The sequence below is a fragment of the Varroa destructor genome, unplaced genomic scaffold, assembly GCF_002443255.2.
Source record: "Varroa destructor unplaced genomic scaffold, Vdes_3.0 BEIS01000001.1, whole genome shotgun sequence".
Classification (NCBI taxonomy): domain Eukaryota; kingdom Metazoa; phylum Arthropoda; class Arachnida; order Mesostigmata; family Varroidae; genus Varroa; species Varroa destructor.
The window spans coordinates 51,919,268-51,946,323 of NW_019211454.1; the positions used below are offsets into that span (position 1 = coordinate 51,919,268).

Here is a 27,056-nt window from a genome sequence, read left to right on the forward strand (position 1 = left end):
CTGGTAAAATCGTTAAGAGATGCACTGCGGAATAAATAGGTACCTGATGGTGCTACAGCCTTTCGCGAGCCTTGCTACGGAGAGTTTTTTTTTTTATAGTATGCTTTGTTAAAGCCGATCTAGACACGGTGACGTATCTATATCGGTTGTTTGAAACAATAAGAAACAAAGTTCTCCCTCAGAAACACTAGCGCACATATTACCGGTTTGAATTTTATACCCATATGAGTATATAAATATAGCATAAATAACGACATGATCCATATTTGTTTCTTGATATATAAATGTTTTATTTATTTACTTATTTGGTTTGTTGTTGTTTGTTGTCGTTATTATTATTATTATTATTATTATTATTACTTAATAATTATCCACCAACAATTTACAATGAACACAATCATTCGCGTTTTGCAAGCAGCCAGTTCGTGTGGTAATTAGTTATCGTGTACTTTTGCGTCACTTCGCTTGCGCACTCTCGTACCTTCTGTCGCTTCCTTCATAGTTTGCTTTCATCAAATCGTCGCCATCTGCCCGTTTCCCTGTGTCTCTTCGCACTACGTCCTGATTGCGTTAATAGTAGTTGATTAAATACCAACCATCCTCAATGTCCTTCCCAGTGTCTTTTTCAGCTCTCTGATACTATTTTCGCTTCTGATGCATCCTTCTACCTCATCTTCTTACAATTGCTGCCACAATTGTCATTCTCGACATCGTTCATGAGCCCAGTTTTGAAGTGGAAAAACTCCGTATCTCAACTGTTGGTTAGTTGTTTACCGCAATTCGGCCAATTTCCTTGTGATCACTTTACCACTGCTTCGGCGTCATTTCAATGTAACATCAGAACGTTATCAGCTCGATGCCTACAGGAGAATTCGTCATCCTTCCGATATCTCACCGTAAAGCGTTACCTTTTTTTTTTCGCGCTATCCTGTGATCTCCTGCCTCTCGCTACCTAGGAACACTCGACCAATGCTCTTCAATATATCTGCATTTTTCTATATAGTTAGTTTAGTTCTCGTAATCGTCATTCTTATTGTCGTCCTCGTCATCTTCGTCATCGTACTTTCTTGCTTAGCTTATTGTGCTGCATACTTATGTTAGGTTCATCACCGCCTCTGTAAACGCATCGAGACACGTGGCGGCCCTACCACTCTAGGACGAACCTCACGCGCCTCCCGATGCGCTGCGGCCATAAAGTGTGACAAACATTGCCACTCTTCTGCATCAGACGGCATCTGTTCGATTTGATTTTCTTTTTGACAAATAATAAATTACACCTAGCCTAGTATATTTACCATTATGTATCTTGCCACAAAAGGACAATCCGCATTCGTCCTGTTTTTTCTCTCTTTACGTCTTTGTCTTTCACACAGCGATCCGTTCACCATTTTTAATGCGCGCGCGCACACACATACACACACTCACATGCCCACATTCTAATTCTTCGTCAGTCCTTTTTTCCCCTATATATATATATATATATATATATATATATATAGGTAATCATCCTTATTCTCTTTTGCTAATATTAGGTTCCGTACTAATTACCATAGATCATTATTGTTATTACCATACACAGAATCTCGAATGCTACTGTTCTTGGTATAATCGTTTTTTACTGTTCCCTGTTCGGGTCCACAGTTCTGCGCAAATCAGTATCATATATTCATTATTAAAGGACCACGGCTTGTTTGTCTTCCATAAATTAATGAAGAATGATCATAATTGTAATGGTATATATACACAAAGGTAACAAAACGTCGTCGATTGCAGCCACCCCTTTTCTGAATTGCCAGAAAGGCTGATTCCTAGAGAGCTGTTGCCTCGAATAATTAGAACATTTCCATCGATTTTTTTGTTAGGTGGCTTCAAAAAACCGCTGGTATGTATATAAATGTAGTGGCTATATATGCTTATTTTTTCAGTAATAATGCATTGTAATATTATTTTACAAGTTTTAAAGGCGGACATAACAGAAGATACAAATATAACGACACGAAATTACACAAAGACCACATGAACCTACACACCGGTTATTAAAAAAATGACACCAAAATCATATGGAATAAATAGCCGTTTGCAGACGACAAAACTGTTTTTTTTTTTTCGGAACGAAGCAAGAACAGAAATTTTGTTGGGATTTTCCCCTTAGCATTTTCTTTTTCTCTCCCAGGCCAAAACTTCTATTTTTTCCCTATTGTTTTTAATTATTGTCGCTCTGTTTCTCTCTAGTTTTTCGGCGATTCTCCGTTGTCACGCATGGCCATCCTTACAGGAACAGCGTCGACGTACAATGTGTGGTGTCGCTACCATATCCTTTCATTGCTTCACGTTTTTAATTTTTCTGCACCTTCAGTTTTTATGTTTATATATGTACATACGTTATCGCCTGAGCCCTTCTTTCGCTTTTGTTGGTTAGCTCAGCGTTGTGCTTATAATTCGCTTATTTGCAGGCTTCCGCAGTGCATAGCACAACAAGGTAGCAGTCTGTGACTGAATCGCGAGAAGAGGATGAATTTCGACATGTTGTTCCAAGCTGTGTGATCCCATGAGCGGCGCCAATATACTAGTAATGTTCAATTGCAATAATGTCTTCTGCCGCATTGTTTGCAAAGGCGACGCGCAGACAGAAAAATAAGCAAAAAATCTTTTTCTTAGGGAGAGATCGCGGAGAGCTAAAAAAAAAAATAGCTCAAATCTGCCGCCCGCATACAACAGGGTATATATATATATATATAGAGGTGTACTAGAATAGTTCAGACGACCCGACCGTTAACGCAACCCCAGAAAGCGAAAGCGTGTCGTGTGTGCGTCTGGCAACTCTCTGTGTGTGTCTTCATCCTTCTATAGCCACTTTCTGGTGTTCGGGAAAAGGTTTTTGCATCTTTCATGCACGTATGATCCGCAAGGGCATTGCGCCCGCCGGAGGTCCGTTGTCAGTCAATCAAGCAACCAATAAATCAGTCTGTCGTTAAAGGACATACAGTTGTGTACGGCCATCAATGAGAGGATGAGCAGAATCCTTAGAAATAGAAGAACACAAGCAATCCTGAAGGGAGCATGAATTATCATCGCTGCTCACTTAGATCCAGGAAAAAAAATTAAATATCTCTCAACATGCGTAATCATCGATTGATTTCAGTTTTTGCTATTAGTTATAGATTCGATTCAATCCCCTCAACCTAGTATTATCGCGACTGTCTCTCCTAGCCGTGTTATCTTTCTGAGTTTTACAGAAGTTTCTGCATCATTTTTAGCGTTTCATTATCAATATCGCCTTTGCAATTATTTACTTTAGCAGCAAGTTAGCTTCACCATGATCATCGTTATCGTCGTCATCTTCGTCGTTATCAAATGACACACCAAAGATAGGAACTTTCGTATTTTGTGGACGGCCACTCCCAACATGGAACGGCGGCCTTTCGAAGCATTTAGTCGGGCCCTGGTACGACCGTGCCGCGCGGTAACTTCGCTCGCGTCCATCGCCAGCACAACGACCGTAATGCACCACCACTGCCATCTACAGCTACCCAACCCATAGCAAAGTATCCCATATGAATAGTAGCAAGATGAAATTGGACAACCTGATAACAGTTCGAGTAACTGGTACTTGCGGTAACTATGCAGCGAGAGCGCCTTTTAGAGCCGCTTCCGCTGGTCAACGGCTTACCTCACTCGCTGTTTGCCTTCTGCACTGGTTTATTATTATTAATTATTATCGCTTTTTCGGCAGATTTCTCATCGTTTTCTATTTTCAGCAGCCCAAACAGACATCAAACGAGACGGCACGGGAGGCCGCTCGGACAATGAAAAAATTGCACATCTTTTCTACAATATCGGTTATTGTCTTCCCTTGACATTTCCATTCACTCGTCCTCTCCATGTATCTATATAACCTGTTTTCGTTTATGCCTGTATTTCTTTCGTTCTTCTTTTTCTTTCTTATTATCTTGCTTATTTTGTTGCGCATCGTTTACAGGATATATATATATATATATATCATAGGATCATGCTATCAGCGTCCCCTTTGTCTCATTATAATAATTGTTGTTTTTATAATTATCAATATTGTTATTATTAGTATTGTTGTTGTAGTTGTTATTATCTCGTTGCAGTCCACTTGAACGATTATTTTTATTAATTCTATCTATCTGTCTGCAGCAAGTGTGTCGGTTTTGTAGTGGATTATACAATATTATATATATGAGGAACACTGGAGAGTTACCCTAATGGATGCGTGGTCACACACCCTTGTTTTTTGCGTCGTCTATGTCATCGTCATTGTTTAATATTATGTCATTAGCATTGTCGTATAACTCCGATTCTTATTATTAATAATTACCCTTATTATAATTAATATTACCACCTCATTGTTATTAGCAGCATTATTTAGCATATATACACTCGAGCGTGCTAACCCACCGTCCGAGGTCGGCGCATTATCGCCGTTCTCATTGCTTATTTTCATTTATGATTAGACGAGGGCCGCCCTCATCAGGTGTGGCTAGTGCTCTTAACGTATATCTTTTTTTTGTCACTTGGTCTTATTCACTTCCTGCAATTTTTCGTCTATGTCGTCGTCTCCACCATCGGCTTCATCAGTCTTCACAGATTATGTTGTTTCCTGTGTCTTACGATGACCTTACGACTGTATCGTCTGCTGATGTTGGTTTTCTCTCTCTCTGCCATTCTCCATCGTTTCTTCACAGTCGTCGTCGTCGTCGTCGTCGTCGTCGTCGTCGTCGTCGTTGTCTGTTTTTGTTTTCATTATTCACAGGTTACGCAGGTGGCCCGCGTCGGCGTTTCATGCGATTCGCATGTTGACGTTGAGTGGGGCGTGATATGATATATATATATATATATATATATATATATATATATATATATATATAGGGGTTAGGTATACGACTCGGCTTTGCCGAATAAGCCAGGCTCACAGGCTTGCTTTGGATTGCCTGAATCGATGCCTATTTGCATTTTTCATCCTTCTTTCATCAGGCGATTAATAAACGCGCGCACGTTATTTATATTAATTCTGCTTTTCTCCCAGCTTCCGTCGTGGCCCCTTATCTCTTTCTGCGTTTGCTGTGGTTGGATCAGGGCCATTAGTTAGAACATCTGATTGGTATTTTCTGTATAGAAATAATATCTCCGTGTGTATATGTATTTATTATAAAGAGAAGTGTATAGTAATTATTGTGAAACCACTCATGTCTTCTTCGTAAACCCTACATGCGTTCTTTGATCACGCTCATGTCGTTCGTGGTCACCGGCTTGGATGCCGAATCAGCGGAGAGCTGTCGGTTCGCGACACATCACGCTTTCGAGGCAGTCTCCGATAGTTAGTCACCCGCTTATTTACTTGCTGTAGCTTTCCTTCCCTATACTAAACTTGCATTTGTCGCTGTTGTTGTTGTAGTATTAGCAAAGACAAGTCTTATTCTTGCTTGATGTTCTCGATGGTCTCATTGTTGTTGCTGTTGTTGTCGTCCTCGTAGCAGCTGTTGTTGTTTGATCACACTTACAAATAGTCCACAGTTCTTCACACCCAATTCGTTCTTTTTGCTAAAAGCGTAAGGCCGTCCGTCCATTAGTTGATGGTCCAGCAGACCGGTCTTCACTTGCTCGCCGTTTTCATAGTACTCCAACTGGACTGAAAGTTTTTATAGCAGTCCCTTGTTTTCATAATAGTGTTCCTTGGCCGGTCGCTTATAATAGTCAATATCAGTTTATCGTTCTTCTTCAAGCAGTACTATATTATTATATTATTAATTCGTCTATTGGCGTTGTTCGTATCTTCGTAAACTCTCCTTGTTTCATCGATGACGGTGACGACACAATTTTTCACTGGCGGCTCGCAGAACTGAAAAGGGGCGCCCCAGGGCTCTGCGCACCGAAAAATGCGCTGAATTGATTCTGGCCACCGTTGACGCCCCCTGCGCCTGAAGAGGTGAACAGGCTGAAATCATCATTGGAAGCAGGATTGTTGTTGCAGTTAGTATCGCCTGTCGATTTCCCTGACGTGACATCCACGCTGTCTTCCAGCGACGCCTGTTGCTGCTGCTGCTGCTGCTGCTGTTGTTCTTGTTGCAGATTGAGCTGACTCAGTAGCTGCAGCTGTTGCACGAGCTGGCTGTGCTCGGGGCCGAACGCCGAGCTGGCCTGATCGCCGCCCGCTCCGGAGCTGGGGCCGTGTTGTTGGCCCGAGATCGGAAGGGGCGGCCCCGAGCTATGGCCGCCTCCGGCCTGCTGCGACTGTTCGGGCTCGTCCTTGTTGAGCTCGAGATACGCCCGAATCTGGCTGATATGGCTCGGCGAGAAAAGGTGGTCCTGTAATGAGCTGGAAAATGACTCGTAGCGGGTGTTGCAGATGTCACATTGTTCCGGCCGGGCAGGCTCGAGCTCGGGCACCTGGCCCATCTTGAGAGCGGCCGCCTTGGTCTTCTTCTCCTTGGCGCGGGCGTTCTGGAACCAGACCTGGATTACCCGTTTGGGCAGTCCGATCTGGGCGCCCAGACTCTCGCACTCGGCCATCGTGGGCGTCTTATAGTCGTGAAAAATACTCTTCATAATCCGAATCTGCACCGAGCTCATTTGCGTGCGGAAGCGTTTGGCCTGACCACCGGGAGCGGCGGGTCGACCCTCGGTCGAGCCAGGCGAGGTCTGCTGCTCGTAGTAGACCACCGAGTCACCATTCTCGGACATGTTTAAGTCGTTACCGTCGTTCTGGTACTGATCCTGAGTGTCTTCAGAGTCGGACTCAACGCGGGCCAGACCCATTCGCGGTTTCGCGTGGGGCTCATCAGGCCCGCTGAGGTCCAACGGCGTGGTCGTCGTCGTTGTCATCAGAGTCGACAACGGCATATCAACACCTGCAAGACGCCACAAATGCATTGGCTTAGACTGGAAAGTGGGGTACTTTCCACTTTGCCTGTATAAAGCCCTAAAAAACACTGGCACCGGCCTTACTACAACGCGTTTTTTTTCTTACCAAAGCGTGCACCAAAAGCAAGCGAAGCAATACCCGCGACAACAAAAGCGCCGATGAAATCTATCCATTTAGAGTCAGTAGCATCCACTGGTTGAGGCTTAAGTTAAGCTGACTGGCAGGTTCCTCTTACCTTGCTTCTTAGCACTCAGGTCCGTGGGACCATTGAGTTCCTCAAGGAACCGTTTGAACTCTTCAACGTTATGCTTGCTTTCCTCAACAGCAAATGAAGGGTTCGGGACCTCGTCAGGGTTCGAATTATCTGCGTCACCATCAGGAAAGGCGTCGATGTTCAGCTCACCTGAAGTAAACGAGCGAAACGTATGTAAAAATAAGTTACTTTTACACCACTGGAAGCAAACTAAGTTTAACTACAACATGCAATTTTTCAATTTCTAATCTCATTATTCTGCACTAAACACCGAGTCATTATACATGATTAGCCCGCAGTGTTTCTCTGTACAGCCTAATAATCAAAGAGATCTTTGAAACGGTAAAACGATTATTGTCGTTTACGCAGTGATGTTTGTTTGCCTGCATTGTCAGCACAAACGACACACAACAGTACGTTGATGCGCTAGTTTTCGCCGCAGCGTTTGCCACCGATTACTGTTCAACTAATTACTACCATTGCGGCTTGTGCTGTTGCCATTGCTGTCGTCTTTGCCGCCGCCGTCGCTGTTGTTACTCATAATGAACGTAGTCATTTGTTTATTGCTTCCCAGCGGCAGCACCAGCGTATCGCGTAGCGTATCGCACTATCGTAGTCACTAGTTCTGGTTGTAAGAAATATTGGTAGCAGCAGCGGCGATAATGGTGATGCCAGACAGCGCTTTTTGCTTGCTGTCTGCCTCCACCACTGCGTTCAACGCGTCCCATTGCCTACCGACGTGTATCCGGCGCGTCTGGAGGCGGGGCTAGCGAGAACCGGCCAATCCGACGCGGCGCTCTTCTCTGTCGTCCGCCATTCGGTTGGGCTGTTCCGTCCGACTGGTCGATTGCCAGTTAAAGAGCGATGGCTGGCTGGGCGAGCCATGGACGAGCCTTGTAATTACGTCGGGCAAGCCAGCCAGGGGTATTTAGTTCTGTTAGTTGTACTTTTCCTTTGTCTCTCTCTTTCTCTCGCGTTCATTCGCCTTCGTTCTTGTTTTGTCCGATTCACATTCTACCACCTAGCAGCAGCCAGCATCACTCGAATAGCCAATGAAAAACACGACGACTAGCCACCGTAACCGCCGTTACTGTAGTGCAATGTCGCCGTTAAACGAGGAGCCTGCGACAGTCGCCGTACGAGCGAACGAGAAAATAGAAAAGAAACGTAGGTTTAAAAAGCGGAGAAAACGAAATAAGTAACGAAACAACGAGGACGGCAACGCCGAAGGGAGAGTGACGATCGGGAAGAACGCAAACGCTTGATAGGTTTTTCAAGGGAGGAGGAGGAGGAGGAGGAGGAGGAGGAGGGGGGAGGATGTCTTAACTCAATTAAATGTAGGGAAGCATTTCAGGGCTTCGGTTAAGCCCGAATGGGAAAAAATTCGGTGTTTTCGCGTTGGTTCTAATTATATATGAACTCATTATCCCAGACAGATATATCGCTGATTATTGGATTATTATTATACACCGTATTACGCGTATCGGACCGATAGAAAGCAAAAACGGCCAACATATGAACCTCTTTTCACTTAAATAGCGGCTGTGCACGTATTTATTGATGTTTTGAATTCCAAATTTAACAACTGGATTTATATAAGAAATACTGGACCACCCTTTACTGATTGGTGACAACAGACGGGAGCCTAATACACGCACAAACTTTAGCATTGTGCACGCCTTGCATATATAGAATGTTAAATTTTGACGGCCACAATAGTATCCTGTCAAGTTATATATTCATCCAAGCAAACGTTGTTAACGTAGGAGCGATATCGGGCTGTCGGGAATGACTTCGATAGGAGGAAATGGTCGGGTAGTGTATTCTGGGGAAAAGAAAGATAAGGTTTTTTTGAACTACTGTTTAATTCTGACGCAGGACACGAGGTAAAGCTACTGGTAAACTGTGTCATTACATCTGCGTGATATCATCGGCGCAATCAAAACTAACATGATTTGGTCATCAACCACCTTTACAACCGGCGACCCAACCAAGTAGTGCTTTATATTGTAGCACTCGATCGGACGTATATATTTTTATTGTTATTATTATTTTGAGGCTGATGGTTTTTACATTCATTTTAGACGCTATGCGTCGGTTATCAGCGCTCCACCAAACAACGGTGGCAATAAGCAAGCACGCTGGCCTGTCTAGTTCTCGCAAATCGGCCCACTGGGTTGACACACCGATGGACACCGTGGCACCAGTTGAGCAGCCCCGGGCAGTGTCTTCTTCAGCTCTCCTGGTGCTGTCGCCGCTTGGTGCTTATAGTCACTTATGACTTTTCCTATAAAAAGATCCAATGTGCTTTAGCGTGAGGTGGCCATTACGTGGTTGGTTTCTCGACGACGCAATGGCGGTCAAGGCTTTATAGAGGGTGACGCATCTTTAAGTTCATCGTCCACGTCGACAGGCCGATAGACAACGGTCTTCATCGGCCATTCGTTTACTCGCTTACTTACCCTCTCAGTCATAGCAATAACTGACACTCTCAGATGTTCTACGTAGATGTGTCGTTACAAAAATCGAAAAGTAAGCAGGTACTTTGATTTGATGATGATGACAAGAGTGGGGCATTCTGGGGCATAAAAAGGTTTTCGAAAATCAGGAACGACGTTCGAAAGAGAAGCAAACGAACAGAACAGTACCGACAGCAACGAACATCGTAAAAAGTCTCGAACTGTTGTTGAGTCAGAATGAGTGAACAAACAAACGCCTATAGGAGTGTAATTGGCGCTCTATTGATCGATGGCTTTGCCATTTCAACGACTGGTAACAAAATTTGAATGACTGGACGGACCGCACAAACAGGCGAATACTTCGCCAACGAATTAAAGGCTACCGATGAGGCGTTTTGTCAAGCGCAATTGTGCTTCATACGTACGGTCGATTGAACTCGCGGTAATGGCAGCTGTGAGCCGAGTGATTGATATAGTGAATACCAATCTAACTTCGTTCGACGATTAGCGCAATTCATAATGATACCATTCGAGGAACAGACATACTATTCTCCGTTTCAAAATTTACATTAACAACCGTCTATTGTAAAGCTCTCTCCATTCGTTCTCACTGAAATATAAGTAGCCGATGGTAATGGCGAGTGACGCCTCCGCGTAAACACGGCGCGCGTCCGATTTGCACCACCATTGACGGCATCACCAACGTCGACGTAAAAGCTGGTTGCTGACTGCTGACTGAGCATTCAGTCAATGGCACAAAACCGAAAACCAACATACGACCAATCAGCCACACAGGCCAAAGCAGTATTCGTTGTTGCTAACAGCCCATGCTTGTTTGTTGTTATTGCTGCCATCATCATCATCATCGACATCATGGTCCTCGTCAGGCCAGCCGCTCTCAGTTCGTTTTGTGTCATTATGCGCACCCTTTATTATTGTCGGCATCTTTCTTCAGCGTGTCCTTTGCTAGTTTAGGAGTACCCTCTTCGAGGATAAGTTGCACCGCGACAATCATCAATGAGCTTTACAGCGTAACGCGACGTAGCGTAACGGGTACGACGGTGTGGAGTGCGGACGTTCTAAGACGGGATGCTCGTCGGCAGGAACCCAACAGTGTTCGACGTGACAAGCGTTTGGTTGGCGGTTAAGCACTAATAAGCCCACGTTGACCGATGTCACCATCACAAATAGCGCGTCGACCACGACGACGACGACGACAATCGGACGGAAAATGCGACGCCATCTTGAGACACTGTCTATCCTTTGCTGCAAGTGCAGTATCGTCTAAGATCAATACGTCTCTTGTTTAGGCTCAGTGTCGCAATGCTACCCCTACGCCACGTTCCAGCCGCCATTTCTCCTGGGCGTCTCTACGATCGGTTACAATGCAGACGACAACCAACGAATACAGTAAAACGAGTCCAAGTTACAAGCCACGACAATACTAGATTACTATCGAATTTTCTGAAACATCGTTAGCATCCGCAGATGAACATTTAACGACTTGGCAAATGCAAAAGGTCAACGAAAAAAGAAAGTGGAGGAGAGGGCCATCATTGGCCAAACGATGAGCTGAATAGATCGATACTATGAAAGGAAGTTAGCTATCGGTGTCTGCGAATGCCTAGAAACTAACCGTTCGATGACATAGTTGGGCGGTGCAGCGACAAAAAGATCGTGTGGTTTCAAAGGCCCACACTTTAATAAAGGATAAGTGAACAAATGCCACCCTTTTTTATACTTGATTTTTTGCCGTTCAACAAATCTACAAATAGCTGCAAAGCCAAATAAATGGACCACACACTACAGGGCATCAAATACTGTTGTTAATTTCATGTTTGCTCAGTGTCTTATAAACCAAACCGTACTACCGAAAATATTAGAGAAGACTGCCTCCAGAAATGTAGCTACGTCGTTACCAATAAACATTACCTTCTAAACCCCGCACGTTAGCCGCCCTATCGCAGATTTTAACCATCCTACACAGTGCCTACACATAATAGGGGATGAGAACAAACCGAATTTACCTTTGGAGTAGAGATCGGCGTGCCGAGTCGCGAGATGCGATTCTAGCGCGCTGCGGGCCTTGAACAGGGCCCGGCAGAAGGGGCAGCGCTTGTGGATAGCTTGTTGGTGGGCGCGAAACTGGCCTTTGCGTTCGCGGGCCCGGGTGTTCTGGAACCAAACCTGCACCACTCGCTTCTTGAGCCCGACATCTCGCGCGATAGATTCCAGCATCTTCCGACTGGGGTTCGACTCTTGCTGGTACTTCTGGTAGAGGAAGTCGAGTTGCTCCGGAAGGATGGTCGTACGCAGTCGTTTGTCCCTGAAGGAAGCAAAGCAACGTGCAAGCCGGAATTAGCCTCAAGATGCCCGATTGATCGAATCGTTGATCTTAGATCCATGCAAGGGGAGTGGACGTCGAACGCAATTTGCTTGCGAAGATGGACGCTTACCTTGGAGAACCATCTCCGCTGGCGTCCTTGCTTGGAGAGCACTCCTCGTCAGTGCTGGCTGAATCTGGTTTTCGTTTCCATTGTCCATTACTACCTTCCTCCATCATTCCCGGAAAGGCCAAATTTTGAGCGGTCGCTATCGGGTTCGCTATAGTGCTTTTGGGAGTTTGGGGCTGTTGGGCTGAGGAAGGCGTGCCGGTGAACAGGTTAGGGTTCATCACGTGTATGACCTGATGTTCACGCCATTGCTCGAACCGTGAGAATACCAAGGGACACTTGTCACAACGAAAGGTTCCCGCGCCAACAGACACTGCTGCGGCTGAGGGAGCTGAGGGTGTACCCGTAGGGGATAAGGCGGGACCAAGAGGGCTCTGGGCCAGAGGGGTTAGAGCATTAAGCGAGGGGGGTTGGACGCCCGACGTCTGGGATTGTTGTTGTTGCTGTTGTTGTTGTTGAGCCTGCGCCTGGGCTACTTGAATAGCCAGTGCAGCAGGTAGGGCTACCGCCAGGGCGCGCTCCGAGCTAAGGTTGGCCCCAGAGGACGCCGTGCTTTTGGGAGTGCCAGAAGGCTCTGGAGTATCTGGGGGCGTCTGACTGCTGCCGACGCTGCTCTCCGGGCGATCCGGCTGGGACGACTGCTGCTCCTGCGCGGACTTCAGTTGCAGGGCGATCGGATTCTCGTCCTTGAAGCATGAGTTCCTCTGATGCTTGATAAGCTCGTAGTAGCGCTGAAACACCTGGTGGCACTTCTTGCACTGATAGTTTAGGCCGGGGGTCCTCTGAAATCGTCCGCTTTCATCTTCGGAGGTCTGCGGCTGGTTTTCGTAGACCTTCCTCGCCTTCTGCCTGGCATTTTGGAACCACACCACGATCACGCGCGGACTGAGATTAAGTAGTTTCGACAAATACTCCAAATCATCGTCTTTCGGGTAGGCATTGGATTCGAAGAATTCCTGCAAAACCTTGATCTGATAATCCGTGAAGCGAGTTCTGTTGGCGCGTTTTCCGCTGGGCGGCGTTGGAGCAGAGGGCGGGGCTGCCGCCAGGTTGGCTTGCAGCAGAGCTGTCGGTGAAGCAGCGGCTCCAAGCGCTTGGGCTTGAGCCTGCACTTGCATCTCTTTCAACAGCGTCTCCTGAAGCAGGTCGGGATTGCTGAGCAACTCAGGTTTCGCCTGGAGCAGCCGCTCGTGGGTCTTCACTAGCTCCTGAATCCCCTCGCTTGCCTCCTTTCCGCCGCCCTCGCCCATCAACATAGCCATCATAAGCACATGCTGTTGAATAGCCATTGCATTCGCAGCTTGTTGTTGTTGTTGTTGTTGCTGCTGCTGCTGCTGCTGCTGTTGTTGTTGCTGTTGCTGTTGTTGTTGCTGCTGTTGCTGTTGTTGTTGTTGGGCAGTGGTTGTGGTCTCTTTGTTAACACTGGTACTACCGGGCTTTGACGGTTTCGGCGTACTGGGCGCGCTAGGTGTGGCGGGTGTCTCGAGTTTGATCACTTGCACGGGCGGCGTGGGGGGCGCCGGCGAGGGTGAGGGCTGAGGTGTAGGGGGCTGTTTAAGTGCGGGAGATGGGGCAGGAGATGGGGCAAGTTGTTGTTTTTTGTTTTCGCCGACCGCGCCTGCGGCTGCCACTGCCACCGCAGCTACCGTGCTGTCGCTAGTCAAGCAGACAGATTGACTCGACGCTGCTGCTGTCGCCGAGGTTGTGGTAATCGCCAACGGCTTGACGTCGCCGGCCCCGGAACTGCACACTTCCGAGATGGGGATAACCTTTGCCTCCCCAGTCTTCTCATACTCTTCTAGGTTCAGGTAGGTAGACGGGGGATTGTTGAAGTTGTAGGGAGAGTCCTTGTTTCGTTGGCGCTCCTTGAACAGGGTGTTGCGGAACCAGTGTTTGATTACCTAAAAATCGAATCGATTATAATGATATATCCTATTGAATCAAGCAATTGTACAAAAAATTGATCGAAAAAAAAAAGAAAGAAATCAAATAATACGACATGCTGTCTTTGTAGAGTCAAATAGATACCATTTGACAAAGGTTGTTGGATCTACTTCCGATCGATCCTGGGCTCTGGATCTAATGATTGGAAAGTTTTTACCAATAGGTACAAAATCAATACGAAATACACGCATGTCGGTAAATGTTCCTTTAGTATGATATTACTATATGATCAAAGCAGAACACAGGATCATCATTTACCTTAAGTGGCAGTCCAGACTTCTCCGACATCTCAAGGAGAGCCTCTTCGGTCGGGGAGTTATTGATGTCGAAGTAGGCGCGCAGGATCTTTAGTTGATCGTCGGTGATCCGAGTACGCGCTCGTTTCTGCTGCTGCTGCTGTTGCTGTTGTTGTTGTTGCTGCTGCTGCTGCTGTTGTTGCTGCTGTTGTGCCGCAGCCTGCTGCGCCTGTTGTTGTTGTTGTTGTTGTTGTAGCGTGAGCTGCTGTTGCAGCAGCTTTTGATGCGCCAGCGGATCAGGCGCCTGTCCCATTTGGCCGAACACCTGTTGAAGCAACTGTTGTTGCTGTTTAGCCATTGCGTTAGCGGCGGCCTGGTCACCCGCCGCGGGTCCGGCGCCTGTGGCAGCAGCAGCGCCAGCCGCGTTCTGCGCGGCGGCAGCGGCCAACTGCAGTTGCATCAACTGCTGTTGGAAGAGGTTCTTTTGAGCCGCTAAGACGGTCTGGTCGGCACCGGCAGCCGTAGCGGCAGCCATCTGCTGTTGCATGGCTTTCTGCTGGGCGGCTAAGAGCGCCGCTGGATCCTGCCCGGTCATCATAGCATGCTGGATGGCCGCGGCTGCTAAAATGGGATCTACCTGTTGCATGGGATTGGCCGCTGCGGCAGCGGCTGTCAGGGGGTTCAGGGGGTTTATGTTCATCATCATCATTGAGAGGGGATGCATGGGCGGCAACTGGCCGAGTTGTTGAAGTTGCTGCAGCTGCTGGGGGAGGGCTGTGGCAAGTTGAGGCGGGAGGCCCATCAAGCCCATCTGCATTAACATCTGCAACTGGGCTGCCTGGGCGAGCTGCTCGGCGCTCTGCTGGTCGCTTCGGGTGCCGTCGTGGTTCTGGCTCTGCGGTCCGCTTTTGGGTAATGAAGGCTTTTTCGCTTGTGGCTGTGACTGGGCCGAGTCCGCACTTCCGCACTTGTTCGGCGCTTCCGCAGAGGCGTTTGAGGCGCTAATGCTGCTACTGCTGCCGCTGTTGTTGGCAGTGGCGGCGCTAGAACGCCGTGCAGCCTTCGTCGCCTGCGTATGCACCTTCGCCTCTTCCGGGACGACGCTCTCGGACGGCTCCTGTTTGACGTCGGAGCCCGACGAGGCGCTACCCTGTCCGGAACCGCCGAGGCTGCCGGAGCTCGCGCTGGGGCCCGTAGGTCCGTTAGTGCCTGCTGCTGCTGTCGCCTGTACCTGGTTGTTGCTGCAATTTCCTGCTGCTGTTACTGCGGCTGTAATAGCTGCTGCTGTTGTCCCGACGGCTCCGGAGTGGTTGCCGGACCCAGGAGTGGGAGTGGTCTTGTTCTCGAAGTCGTTCCTAAACTTTTCCGCGACTTTGGAGACAACTTCTACAGGCACCACGTCTTTGTGGACTTCCTCGCGGTGTGCCTTCAATACCCAAACGCTCGAGAATTCCTTGCCGCACTCCGGGCAGCGGCATCGGTTGAGCTCAGGTAGATCGAGCTTTCCGGAGACATTTGCCGGCTTGTCAGAATCCTTCGCTACATCCTGGAGCTCGGGGGGCGTCTTCTGGTCACTGTCTTTATCCTTCTCCTCCTTATCCTTAGCGTCCAGGGTCTCCTGCGGCGCCCCGTCGGCCTCCAGCTTAATCTGCACCACGGCCCCGTTTTCCTGAGCGTTACTGTCTGCGCTTTTGGCCGCAGACAAGTCCCCGTCATCGGAGGCGCTGTCTTTTGCCTCATTGATCATTATTAGCGCCGCCGACGTGTCATCGCCCTCCCTCTTGTTGTCGTCTCTGTTATTGCTGCTGCTATTGTTGTCGTCCGGACGTTTCACTTTCTGGTTGAACTCGTTATATTGCATGACCACGTCGAAACCAAATGACTCGAGTAAATGCTTGTACATGGGCGGCTTTTTGCCACTAGCATTAATGCTGCCGCCGACGCCGAAATTCTGATTGAATTGGTTTTGTAGAAGATTTTGTGGAGTATTTGCTTGCTGCTGCTGCTGCTGTTGTTGTTGTTGCTGCTGCTGCTGCTGGTTGACGGGTGCCGGCTGCATGCCTTTGGGGAGCTTGACTGGGCTGACATCCCCAGATGTTAACGCGGTTAGAAGCTGTTGAACCGCTGCATTCTGCTGGTGTTGCTGTGCTTGTTTCTGCAATATTGCAGCGGCATTCGTCATCGGACAGAACATTTGATGCTGGTTAAGTGCATCGGTATTTGGAAAGGACTGGTTACAAGCTTGACACTGTTGCGCTCCGGTATGCTGTCCGCCCAGATGGTTCAGGAGCTGCTGTAGAAGCTCTCTTTCCTTGTCGGCTGCATTCTGCGAATGACCCACACCCTGGATGCTTTGCGCTAGACTTTGTATGTTATGCAGGTTTTGGGCAATCTGCTGGAAGTTCTGCAGCGCCACCTGATCGGCAGATGCCTGTTCGTCGTCGTCAGGCCGTTCGATCAGCGGGAGCTGAAGATCCAGCTGTCCTTGCAGGGCCAGCTCGTGGATTTTCGCCGCCCGGCTCTGATGAAGAACGGAGCGGAGGTGGATTTCGAGTGTGGCATTCTGGCCGTAGCTAACCTTGCATAAGTTGCATTTGAACGGCTTACCGGACTCTTCGATGATGTTGTTGTTGTTGGCCAGGGTGGCCGGCGACGGAGAGCTTCTGCTGGGCGAAACCTGGCCTGAGGGCGTGCCGGGAGCGGGTGGAGTGCCAGCACCGTCTTTTGAGCCAAGATGACCGGCTCCAACTGAGTTTTGGACACTATTTGCACATGTGCCACCCAAGGGCTGAGTGATCTGCTTGAGTTTGTGTTGGTGGCTAACCGAGTTATAGTGCCCTTGAAGGATACTCTTCTGGGTGAAGCTTTCTTTGCAAATATCGCACCTGTACGGTCGAGAGGGGTCGTTGTACTTGTCGACGACGGGTCCCGCTTTGGCGCGGTGGCCCGCGCTTTTATGGTGCTCCGTCAGGTACGATTGCTTGGTGAAAGCCACCCGGCATCGATGGCACTTGTACTTGCGGTTGGGATCGTTGTAGGCGTCCTCCGCGCGCCGAGACTGGTTCATGTAGTCGTCTTTGAACGTGCTGTCAACAGGCTGCTCTTCGTCATCTAGCTCTTCTGGCTGAAGCTCCGGGTCATCGTTTTCAGCCGGAAGCATTTCGTCATCAGCATCACGGAGGCTCTCCTTCTTGAGCATCTCGTTGAGCACTGGATCGAGCACTCCTGAGCCTCCCTCCTTGTTAAGGAACGGGTTCTTCGCCAGGTACTCCTGGTATTTCCCCCTATCCTCGGGACTCATCGACGAGTGAGTGCTTTCGACATGTTTCTGGACAGCCTGAACCGACCTGAAATTTCTTCCGCAGATGACGCAACTCGTCGCCTGACGGATCGCGTGGTACTGTGAGTGCAGCTGTAGCTTTTCCATAGTTTTGAAAGCGAGCGAACATTGGTTGCATCGGTACTTGTAGACGTGCCTCTCCGACACTGTGAGATCTGATATAACCGTAAGGAAGTGACTTTTAAAGTGATTTCTGAGATCGGGTGCAGCGCCGAATGAGGCGTCGCAGCCGGTCTTCCAGCACTGGAAAGAACCGGCCTCTTCGAAATGCTCGGGCAGGTCCTGCAGGTGGTTGAGGACATTGTCGAGGTTTTGGAACTGCTCGCCACACTTCTTGCAGGTTAGGTCTTCAGGGTCGGTCTTGTCGGGCTTGTCGTCCGCTTCGTCTTTTTCGGCTAGCTTCTCATCAGTGTCCATCTTTTCCTCCGTTCCTTCAGTCTCTGTGCCGGAATCGAGTCGCGGCCGTTTTGCCGACCGCGCTTCGCCGGTAGCCTGCACGATCGCAAGCAGCCTCTGCAAACCCTCTTTGGTGACGTTGTGCACTGCCAGCAAATGCTGGCCAATCATCTCAAGATCCGGGAACTCATCCTGGCACAGTGGGCATTGCACACAGCCCGAGCTGCTGCCGGAGGTGTCCAGGTCCTTCTTGCGACTAAGCTCCGAGTCGTTGCCGGAGTCCTTATCGGTGTCGGCCTTGCTTTCCTCCGACTTTGCTCGGTCCTTGAGTTCGGGATGGGAAGCCAAGTGCTCCCGGAAGGCGTCGTCCGAATCGCACACGAAGCTGCACAGACTGCAGTGACGCGCGTCTGTCGCCCTCGAGGAGTCGGATGTAGCAGCGCCTGAAAGAATACGAGTAAAACTTTAACTTTCGAGTCACAGAGAAGACACTTCGATCAAAAACGAAGAAGAATAACACGGTCACAAATCTTCAACAAGCTACGGTAGGCCACCACACTGATCACACTTTAACTGCTGCAACTTATTGTTGTGGCACTCACCCTGATTCTTAACGGTGACAAGGAGTGAGTCCAAGATGTCACAGGGTTCGGCCTGCGCCTTCATGATATGGTCGGCTCCTCCGGTGTGTTCGATGAGTTGCGACCTCTTAGCGGTAACGAACTCGCAAAGCTTGCAGCTGTACTGCAGGACTTGTTGCTGCTGAGCCTGAGGCTGGTGGGCGGCCTCCAGCTGCACCAGACGATTGAATGCTCGCTGGCACATTTGGTGACGCGGGCTGGCCGCGTGCAGCTGGAGCTTATGTACGGAGTTGGTGTAGTAGTCACAGGCGTTGCAGCGCACCTGAACCGGGTTCGATATGTTGACGTACTTGAGCTTCCACTCGTTTCGTTGGCCGCCCTCCTTAACGTGATTGACGTGTTGAAGGCGCTGCAGATGCTTGTCCGTTTTACAGTGGAGCTGGAAATTGGCCCGAAGGTTCGTCTTGTACGAGCAGAGCTTGCAGATATAACTGCCAGCAACTGCCATTAGAACCTCGTCCTCCTTCGTCCTCGTCCTGTCCATTTGGAAGTGGGCTCCCAAGGCCTCCACACTATCCACTGAAAACACACAGCAAACGCAGCACTGATAGATTCGCGAGGTTTCGTCGCACGACACGTCGCACCTGAAATGAGTGAGATAACAAACAGATCGCTGTTAGATAGTGAACGCTAATTGTTAGCTCTTTCCCGTTAGAGTACGTTGCGTCATATTTACCTACGAAGCAGCACGTGGAAAAACAACAGAAGTTCGAAGGTGCACATCGAGAAATATTGTGAAAAGCGGATGCTCACCTAAGGGTGGGATCGGGATGTTCCATGTCTAGCGTGGGGTTATTCTTATGAGCCGCCTGTGGGGTGCTCTGGTGCTGGTTCTGTTGTTGTTGTTGTTGCTGCTGCTGATGCTGATGTTGTTGGTTCTGGTGTGCCATGACCAGCAGTGCATGTTGGTAGGCAATGTCGGCCAGTTGCACCTCGGGGGATTGTCCCGCGGGGTCCTGCTGGCCGGCTTGCTGTTGTAGCTGCTGTAGAAATGCAGGATGCAAGCCCATTAATGGGTGATTGGGCCCTGCGGGGGTGCCAGGTTGCGTCAGCGCGCCGAGCGCCTGCTCCAGCCCAGCCGGATTACCGCCGCCGAGCGCTTGTAGCGCCTGGAAGCTCTTCATATTCTGCTGTAGCACGGCATGGTTGTGCGTGTGCTTCTCGGACGTCATGTGAATACGCAAGTTACGCGCCACGTTTGTCTCGTAGTTGCAAATGTCACACCTCCAGGTGGCCTTAGGCTTAGGACTTGCCTGTTTAGGCCGTTCAGGCTCGGTCGGTTTGGGGGGCGCGGGAAACTGCATCTGACCATATGGCGCAGCCGAAGCCGCTCCGCCCACCTGCAGCTGGCCATTGTGGAGTTCCTGGATGTTGTTGATGTGCTTGTCCGACTGCATGTGTATAGAGAGGTTGCCTGGTAGTAGTGAAACGGGTAACGTAACACACGTCGTTAGAATAAGATATCAATATATATATATATGTATATAAAAATATGCCTACACTAGCATGTTAGCTTGAGAACCAATGAAACTCTGAAAAGTTCTGGTTAAGCCAAAGCTTGTCACCATTCTTGCCGGTAGCCGAGTATATAATCTTATATCAACGCTGAGCCTGCTCACCTTTCGTAGTGGTGCTGTAGTTACACACATCACACCGATAGGGCTTATAACCGCACGTGTAGGTTTCCCCGCGCGCGAGTCGCGGATGAGGCTGGTTAGTGAGGCAGTACACGCAGCTCATGTCATTCTCGGGGTGCTTTTCCTTCATATGGATCTCCAGTGTCTCTTGATATTTGTAATGCCAGTTGCACTTCGGACACTTGAGCGTCTTGCACGAGTTCCTGGAGTGCATCACCTGAGGCGACGGCGCTGGACTACTGGAGGCGAGCTGCGGGCCCATTTGCCCCACTGGCACCTGCCCCATTTGGCCGGACATGGCCAACTGATTGAGTTGATTTAGCTGCGACATCGACATGTGGGCAGCTGCCTGCAGCTGCGACTGCTGTAAATTCTGCTGCAGAGTCTGCAGTTGGCTGTGTACAGCGCCGAGCTGAGCCGCGCGCGCCTGATTCGCATCGCACTTATTGCAGTCTGTGCCCGGCGGCTTACCCTCGGGATGCTGTGGACAAACCTGCAACCCGAACTGCTGTTGTAGCATAGCGCTGAATAGCGCCTGCGCTTGTTGAGCAGCCATCTGGTCCATGGCACCCTTACTAGGACCACCTTGATGGCTAGGAGATGAACCGGTTGAACAGGCAGAGGTTGGCCGCTGACTGCTGGGTGATTCAGCTTCGCGCTTCACCTGTTCAGCGAGCTGCGCCATCCGCTGGACCCGCTCGATGTTGGCAAGTTCTTCGAGCTCTTTCGCTTTTGCGCTCAGTGTTTCAGGGCTAGAAGGTGTGCACTCGGGCGGACTGGGGCTTCTTCTCATCGATAGAACCAACGATAACGCTGTTGGACTCGACGTTCGGGACCGGTTGCTAGCGTTAACGCTGACGCTGCTGCTGGCGCTGCTGTTATTGCCGCTATTTGTGTCCTGCTGGCTGGGACGTTCATTTGTCGTCGTACTTCCAGCAGTAGTATTACTTGAAATCGCATTGGTTGTTGTGGTGCTCGAAGTGTTGTGACTTTGGCTCGTAAAGGCTTTCGACGCGACGGTGTTGTCAGTATTGGGTGGCGACGTTAATTGCTCTTGACTCTTGGGTGACGAAGACGATGCAGGAATTGTGGAAGGTTGAATTGTTGTATCACAGTGGCTGGAACTATTTACAAGGGGACCGGATAGTGGCGTTTCCGGCCGAACTTCGGAGGGTGCGCTATTGGCGCCTGAGGTAGTTGAGGCTGGCAGAGGGGTCCTGAGGGGCTCAAGAAAGGACAAGATCGGCTCTTTCTCCCTTCCCACCCCCTGGATAATGGCGGATACCGCACGTCGCTCCAGCTGTGCGGCCTCATCCTCGCCTAATGACAGGCCGTGCTGATTCGTCGCGTGGCCTACAAACGACTTTGAAAAGCCGAATGACAGCTTGCACAGGAAACACATAAGGATAGGCCGCGCTGGCTGCACCTGCTCGCCGTCCTGCAAGCTTTCTTGCAAGAACTGCGCTAAACTACCACTCACTTGCGGAGGTTCCTGATCCTTCTGCTGTACAGCACGCGTTTTGCCGTTACGTGCACGTACGCTGAATACCCGATAGCTGTGTACAAGGGGCGTGCAACGTTCGGCACCACCGGCGGCCCTAGCACTTGGCGTGCCATCTCCGGTCTCCGCTTTGTGGATATGGTACGCATTGACCACCTGAGGGATGGATAGTTCGGTACCTCGAGGTGGTGTCAATCCCCGGCCGTCAACAATCGCCCCTTCCTGTGACGGCAAAGGCAATGAGCTTGAGTCTTCTGAGCTCTCGGAATCGATGATGAACGCCGATCCATCGGGATTGTAGACAATACGTCCAGTAAACGACTCGACGTCAGCTGGCGCCTGCGTCTGTGTTTGGCTTTGCGGAGCCTGGCTAGGACTTAAACTTTTAGTCAATGCCAAGCCGAGGTCCTGCTGCGCCCCCATAGCCAGCACACCTTCCTCGGGGGTCATGTTGATCTCAGCAGGGTTGAAATTGACAGAGAGGGGTAGGGGACTCGACGCCGCCTGTGGTCTCGTCACTGGGAGGCTTAGATCGAGCGAGGCCTGCCCGTTGCCTTGGCCTGAAATAGGACACAGAACAGTTTAACGACATCAATTGTCATCACTGATACTAATTATCCATAAAGTTAAGTTTGTTTTTTCGAGAAAAGAACTAATAAGAGCAGAACGAAGACAAGTTGTAATTTACCGAAGAACATAACGTTAGATCCAATTTTGAAAACTGAAAGAAACCGTAAAACAGTTTTTTTGCCGAAAAAAATCTGACGAACATCGGCCAGTTTTGCTTCAGGCGAAAATCCAACAATGATAAAACATTAGCCTGATTTACTTACCAGTGTCGCACATAGTCCCGAGCAGTTATCAAAAGTGATGATGTGGTTCTTCTCCTGAGTTGAAGCGATCTGCGCAAAATTTTGAGTCTTTTTTTCCTCATAGCAGGCGGAGAGATTACAAGAAACTAGGTTCGAGCTCCGAAACATAACGGACACTGCAAGAAAAGGAGGATGCCATTGATATTACTATTTAGTAAACATTTTTAGTGAGCGCTTTTTCTTTGCTATGCAGAACAGTTTAAAAGTTAGCAGACCTACACGTGGGCACACATACGCGTACTAGGCAGCTGGTTGACAGACGACTAGTTCAAGTCAGCAAAATGGGCTCAGGTTATACATCAACAGACGCCTCATTAATCCGTCCTGTGTTCAACGATCTCATAAAATCGCTTGCATTTGTTCTTCTACGGACTACCGTATTCGATGAATGGTTGGCTGTTTGGCCCGAAAGCAAGTGGCAGCCGTCGCCGCCGCCGCCGTCGCAGCCCTTGGCGAAGGCAATCTGTCGGATTGTTTTCGCTGCCGTAAGCCACTGGTCTTCATTCGTTCAGATTAAAATCATAGGCAAACCACGTTACAGCTGCAGCGCCGGCGATCGAATCAATCATTGAACCGAGGGTCAGTCACCACCGTACGGACGACCGAACGAATCGCTAAGCTCGTCGGCAGCATGTATTGTCATCACTTAATAGAATCAGCATAATCATTACCACAATCATCGTTGCCTATAGCATCAGTATCAACATGAATGGCATCGGCAAATAGATACTAAACGCAACTGTAAAGTCACTGCCAGCGGTGCTCAGCAACATCATCGTGACCTGTCACATATATATGTGTATGTATATATATAGCCGAGCGTATAGCGGTTGCAACTCGTAAGACTCCCACACGCCTTACTTGCTCTTTGCTAAGCATGGACCTGATGATGGTTTGGCGTATAGCTGTTTCAGTGTACAATACAATCTATGGGCAAAATGGTAACGCTACTGCTTCTTCCAGACTGGCCGACAACGACGACAGTTGAAGGGTCTAAGGACAACTGATCAGCGGGGTGGCTGTTTCGGGTCCTACTCCACGCATGCGATGCCCTCGAGCCTTGTTTTCTCCGAACCCATACAATATCGAGATAGGTCCAGCAAAAGCTCGGCTAACGAACCGATATCTTGTCAAGCAGCATTAACAGGTTCAGATGACAACCAATAGGTCGAACAGGAACGTTAGTGTTTCTTTTCTAGATTACATCGTCGTGTTCAGTGGTTGCGTCTGCTCTACTCAACCTATGGTACACAGGATACGCAAACGATACATCGAATTTTAGCTCGATACATGGACAAAATTCGGCTGTCTCAAGCATCACTGATTTTTTCTTCGCTGCTAAGTAGCAGTCACTACGGAAAAAATCGAAAATTTCTTTCGCCAGTTTGTGAAGCTTGGTTTCCATTTATGCGATTAATGCGATTATTTCCCTTGAGCTTCAAGTATTTCTTGGATATTTGGTGCGGCGCCACTGTGTATCGGTGAGTCGTCATCTACTCCCCTCTCCCCGTCATTGATTGAATATCATCGATAGTTTAAAATCATTTATTCTGTGCGGCCACCGTTAAGACACATTGTGCCATTAGTATCAACAATGCCAAGTAGCATTACTACCGTCAATCTAGTTCTCATCAGCCGTGTATATATATATGTGTTTCGTAAATTCATTATTCTGTATTGGCTGATTTTGCGGTTCTTCGCTACGCATACGTCATGTGGCTCTCACTTTTTGGCCTTTGAAGTTGATAGTTGCACGTACTCCCTCACAGAAGGAACGGAACTTCATAATCTATCGCTCTAATGCTCATTTTTCAATCTGCTTTGCTTCGTAGACAATTTGCATTCAAGATCAACTTATGCCGGTCCTGCTGTTGCTGCATCGAAAGTAGCAGAACAGCCTCAGCTACACCGGTACAAAACCACACGCAAAGTCTTTACAGCTATTGTACTTTGTACACGATGACCGCAATTGCCAGTAATCATGCGCCGATGACTACGCGGACACGGCCGTAACGGTGCTGGCCGACAGGCAAGCAAATGGTACGCATTTTCGGTTTGATTCTAACGCGTCTCCATACCCTTACGCCTTCGTGTTTCGCTGCGTCGAACTAAAAATTCCAAATGACTTCTTTGTCGTCCTTTCTCTTCCTTACTTCATTGTCTTGTTGACCATCTAAACAGAGCAGTCTTTCCTCTCGCTAGAGATTTCGAATTTCTTAACACAAACGTCGTTACTATCGCAGTGGCTATCGTCGTTGTTATTGCCGTCGTTGCTATTGTTTCCGTCAGCAGCAGCATCAACGAGAACAGTCAGTCAATCTGCTGTGAACTGACTTCTATCTTTCTCCTTTTTATCATTTTCTTTATTTCTTTTTCCCGCTGCTTCAGTCTTTTTCCCGATCGTTCTTACCGTAAAGTATTCAATTTTCAATTATCGATTCCTCAGCCACCATAGTCAGTCGTGTTGACGTCGCCATTAAACCATTGTAGCCAGCTAAATCCAAACAGGCGGTCCAATGAGGGTATGTAGACAGGCAGGCAGGCAGGCAGGCAGGCAGGCAGGCAAACCGATCGACAGTCACAAACCACCGCACCCGCGTCATTGCGTTCGCTGTTGGTGTAGTTTACGTCGTCTGTTCTTTTTGGCCTGTACAAGCCGCGTCTTCAGCGACTCGTCCGCGCGTGCAATTCAAGGAGAGACTAGATCGTACCGAAACTCATAGCAATGACGCATCTTAGTCGTTCAACGCAGCGCCGCTGCATCCGTTGAACCAGCTGTACTAGCAACATAGAATCAGACAGTGCTGCGGTATCCGCTGCTTCTTTTTCTTTCGCCTGATCTCAGATTTACAGCGCTAATGGTAAATGATCGGTGGGTCGTCTGTTGCTAGCGGCAGCTCGCCAGGCTCATCAGCAGTTGCTGACAGCAGATAGACACGTGAACTAAGAAATGTAGTACATGTATAATTAGAAACAGAGATAAGCAAATAAGCGATAGCTACCATCATAAAAAGCATACATCGACTAACGGGCCAGTGGATAAATTGTCGAGTTTACTTGGTGTCAGCAAGTTGTCAACAAAGTATGTAGTGTCGTAACAGCAAAATGTTCGAACTGCAGGCGCAGAAAGAATCAGGCAACGTAAATAGCTTTTTAAGCACACGAACATGGTACGGTATTAGTAGTGCGCTTATATTTCCCACAACTTTCCTCTTCGAAACTACAAAGCTTGAGTGCGTATATAACAACGCGACAATGGAGCTGCCTCGTATGGCCGCTCGTACAACACATACTATGAACTTTTCGTTTTGGTTCACCCTGATTTGCTCTCTTAAGTACTGCAAATATTTGCCAAGACGGTCAGTATTCGCTTTGCACCAATTTATTTTCTGTGCGACCGCATGTGTACACCGTTGCTGTCTCCTTCGCCCAATCTAGCCGTTAAGTCCCGATCGGGCCACTTAGCTCCCAATCGATCCCTCCCCGTTTCTCTCGGTTCTGGCATTCTGTAATTACGATAACAATTAATATTAGGTGGATAAGGGGCCATGTCAGGTCAACAGGGCAAGTGAGACGACTGCCTAAAAACAGGTTAAATGAACCCCCAACACCCCCTTGCAGAGGCCTGAATGCGCGCTACCCCGGGCAAACCCCCCGAGGACACGATGCTGCAGCAGTGGCAGCACTAAGACAAGTGACCCGAGCCTGAATTCGTCGCTTTCCCTCTTGCGTTCTTTCTCACCGTATTATTTCACTTCCACTCGATGTCCTCAGACCGAACACAACAGTTCGCTTCGTCCTGTACGACCATGAGGTTATTTCGATCTGCCATCCATTCTACTGTCCAATCATTCGTTCGCTCGACTCTTAGCTTCAAATAATTAGTATGCGGTCAACACATAAAAATGAACATGTGTTAATTACACCTATCGGTTGGGACCAAGTCGCCGCAGCCGCCGACGGCAGCACCAGCAGCAGCATCAGTAGCCAGGACAGCTCTAAATAAAAACGCACTTTATCGGACGCGGCTGCTGCGGTGCTCGCCCGCGTCAACGAGACGTCGACAGGCCACAGTTTAAGGGAGTTAGGTGTGCGTTTCGGATGGTTGACCGCAGCTGGAGAGGGGGAATTATTGAGACTGGGAGAGGCCGCCACAATGGTAGAGGCTGTAGCAATTACCGTTGTGCTATTACTATTGCTAGCCTTCTTGGTTCATACTCTTCCTGTCGGTATTTGGTACCCACTGTCGTCTGCTGGTAGGCCCAATGATGGGCAGTGGGCACTCACCAGCTCGTTTCTTCGAACAGACCATCGAGATAAACTAGGGAACGCCACGCAAATGGACGTAAGCATTAAGAGCAAGGGGACAGAAAAACACTCGGACTCCCAGGCGGGAATCAGCATCCACGCCTCACCTATCTTTGATGAAAGGACAGAG

At 48.9% G+C, this 27,056-nt stretch overlaps 1 protein-coding gene across 8 annotated transcripts in view; it reads right to left on the minus strand.

Annotated features, from left to right (window-relative positions):
• Window positions 1-265: 265 nt before the first annotated feature.
• Window positions 266-27,056, minus strand: part of zfh2 (Zn finger homeodomain 2) — a 62,708-nt gene continuing 35,917 nt past the window's right edge. For 6 of the 8 annotated variants that reach the window (XM_086979223.1, XM_086979215.1, XM_086979200.1 and 3 more), the window contains 10 exons: window positions 22,580-22,734; window positions 20,228-22,306; window positions 19,362-20,022; window positions 18,570-19,192; window positions 14,254-18,410; window positions 12,055-13,952; window positions 11,626-11,924; window positions 7,122-7,289; window positions 5,951-6,872; window positions 266-5,873 (listed from right to left, as the gene is read on the minus strand). In XM_086979223.1, the coding sequence (XP_086835349.1) occupies window positions 5,753-5,873; window positions 5,951-6,872; window positions 7,122-7,289; window positions 11,626-11,924; window positions 12,055-13,952; window positions 14,254-18,410; window positions 18,570-19,192; window positions 19,362-20,022; window positions 20,228-22,306; window positions 22,580-22,592 (10,941 nt within the window). In that variant the 5' untranslated portion in view covers window positions 22,593-22,734 and the 3' untranslated portion in view covers window positions 266-5,752. Of the gene's footprint in view, window positions 6,904-7,121; window positions 7,290-11,625; window positions 11,925-12,054; window positions 13,953-14,253; window positions 18,411-18,569; window positions 19,193-19,361; window positions 20,023-20,227; window positions 22,307-22,579; window positions 22,735-27,056 lie in introns of all 8 variants that reach the window. The other 2 variants (XM_022791483.2, XM_022791547.2) reach the window with 2 other exon arrangements.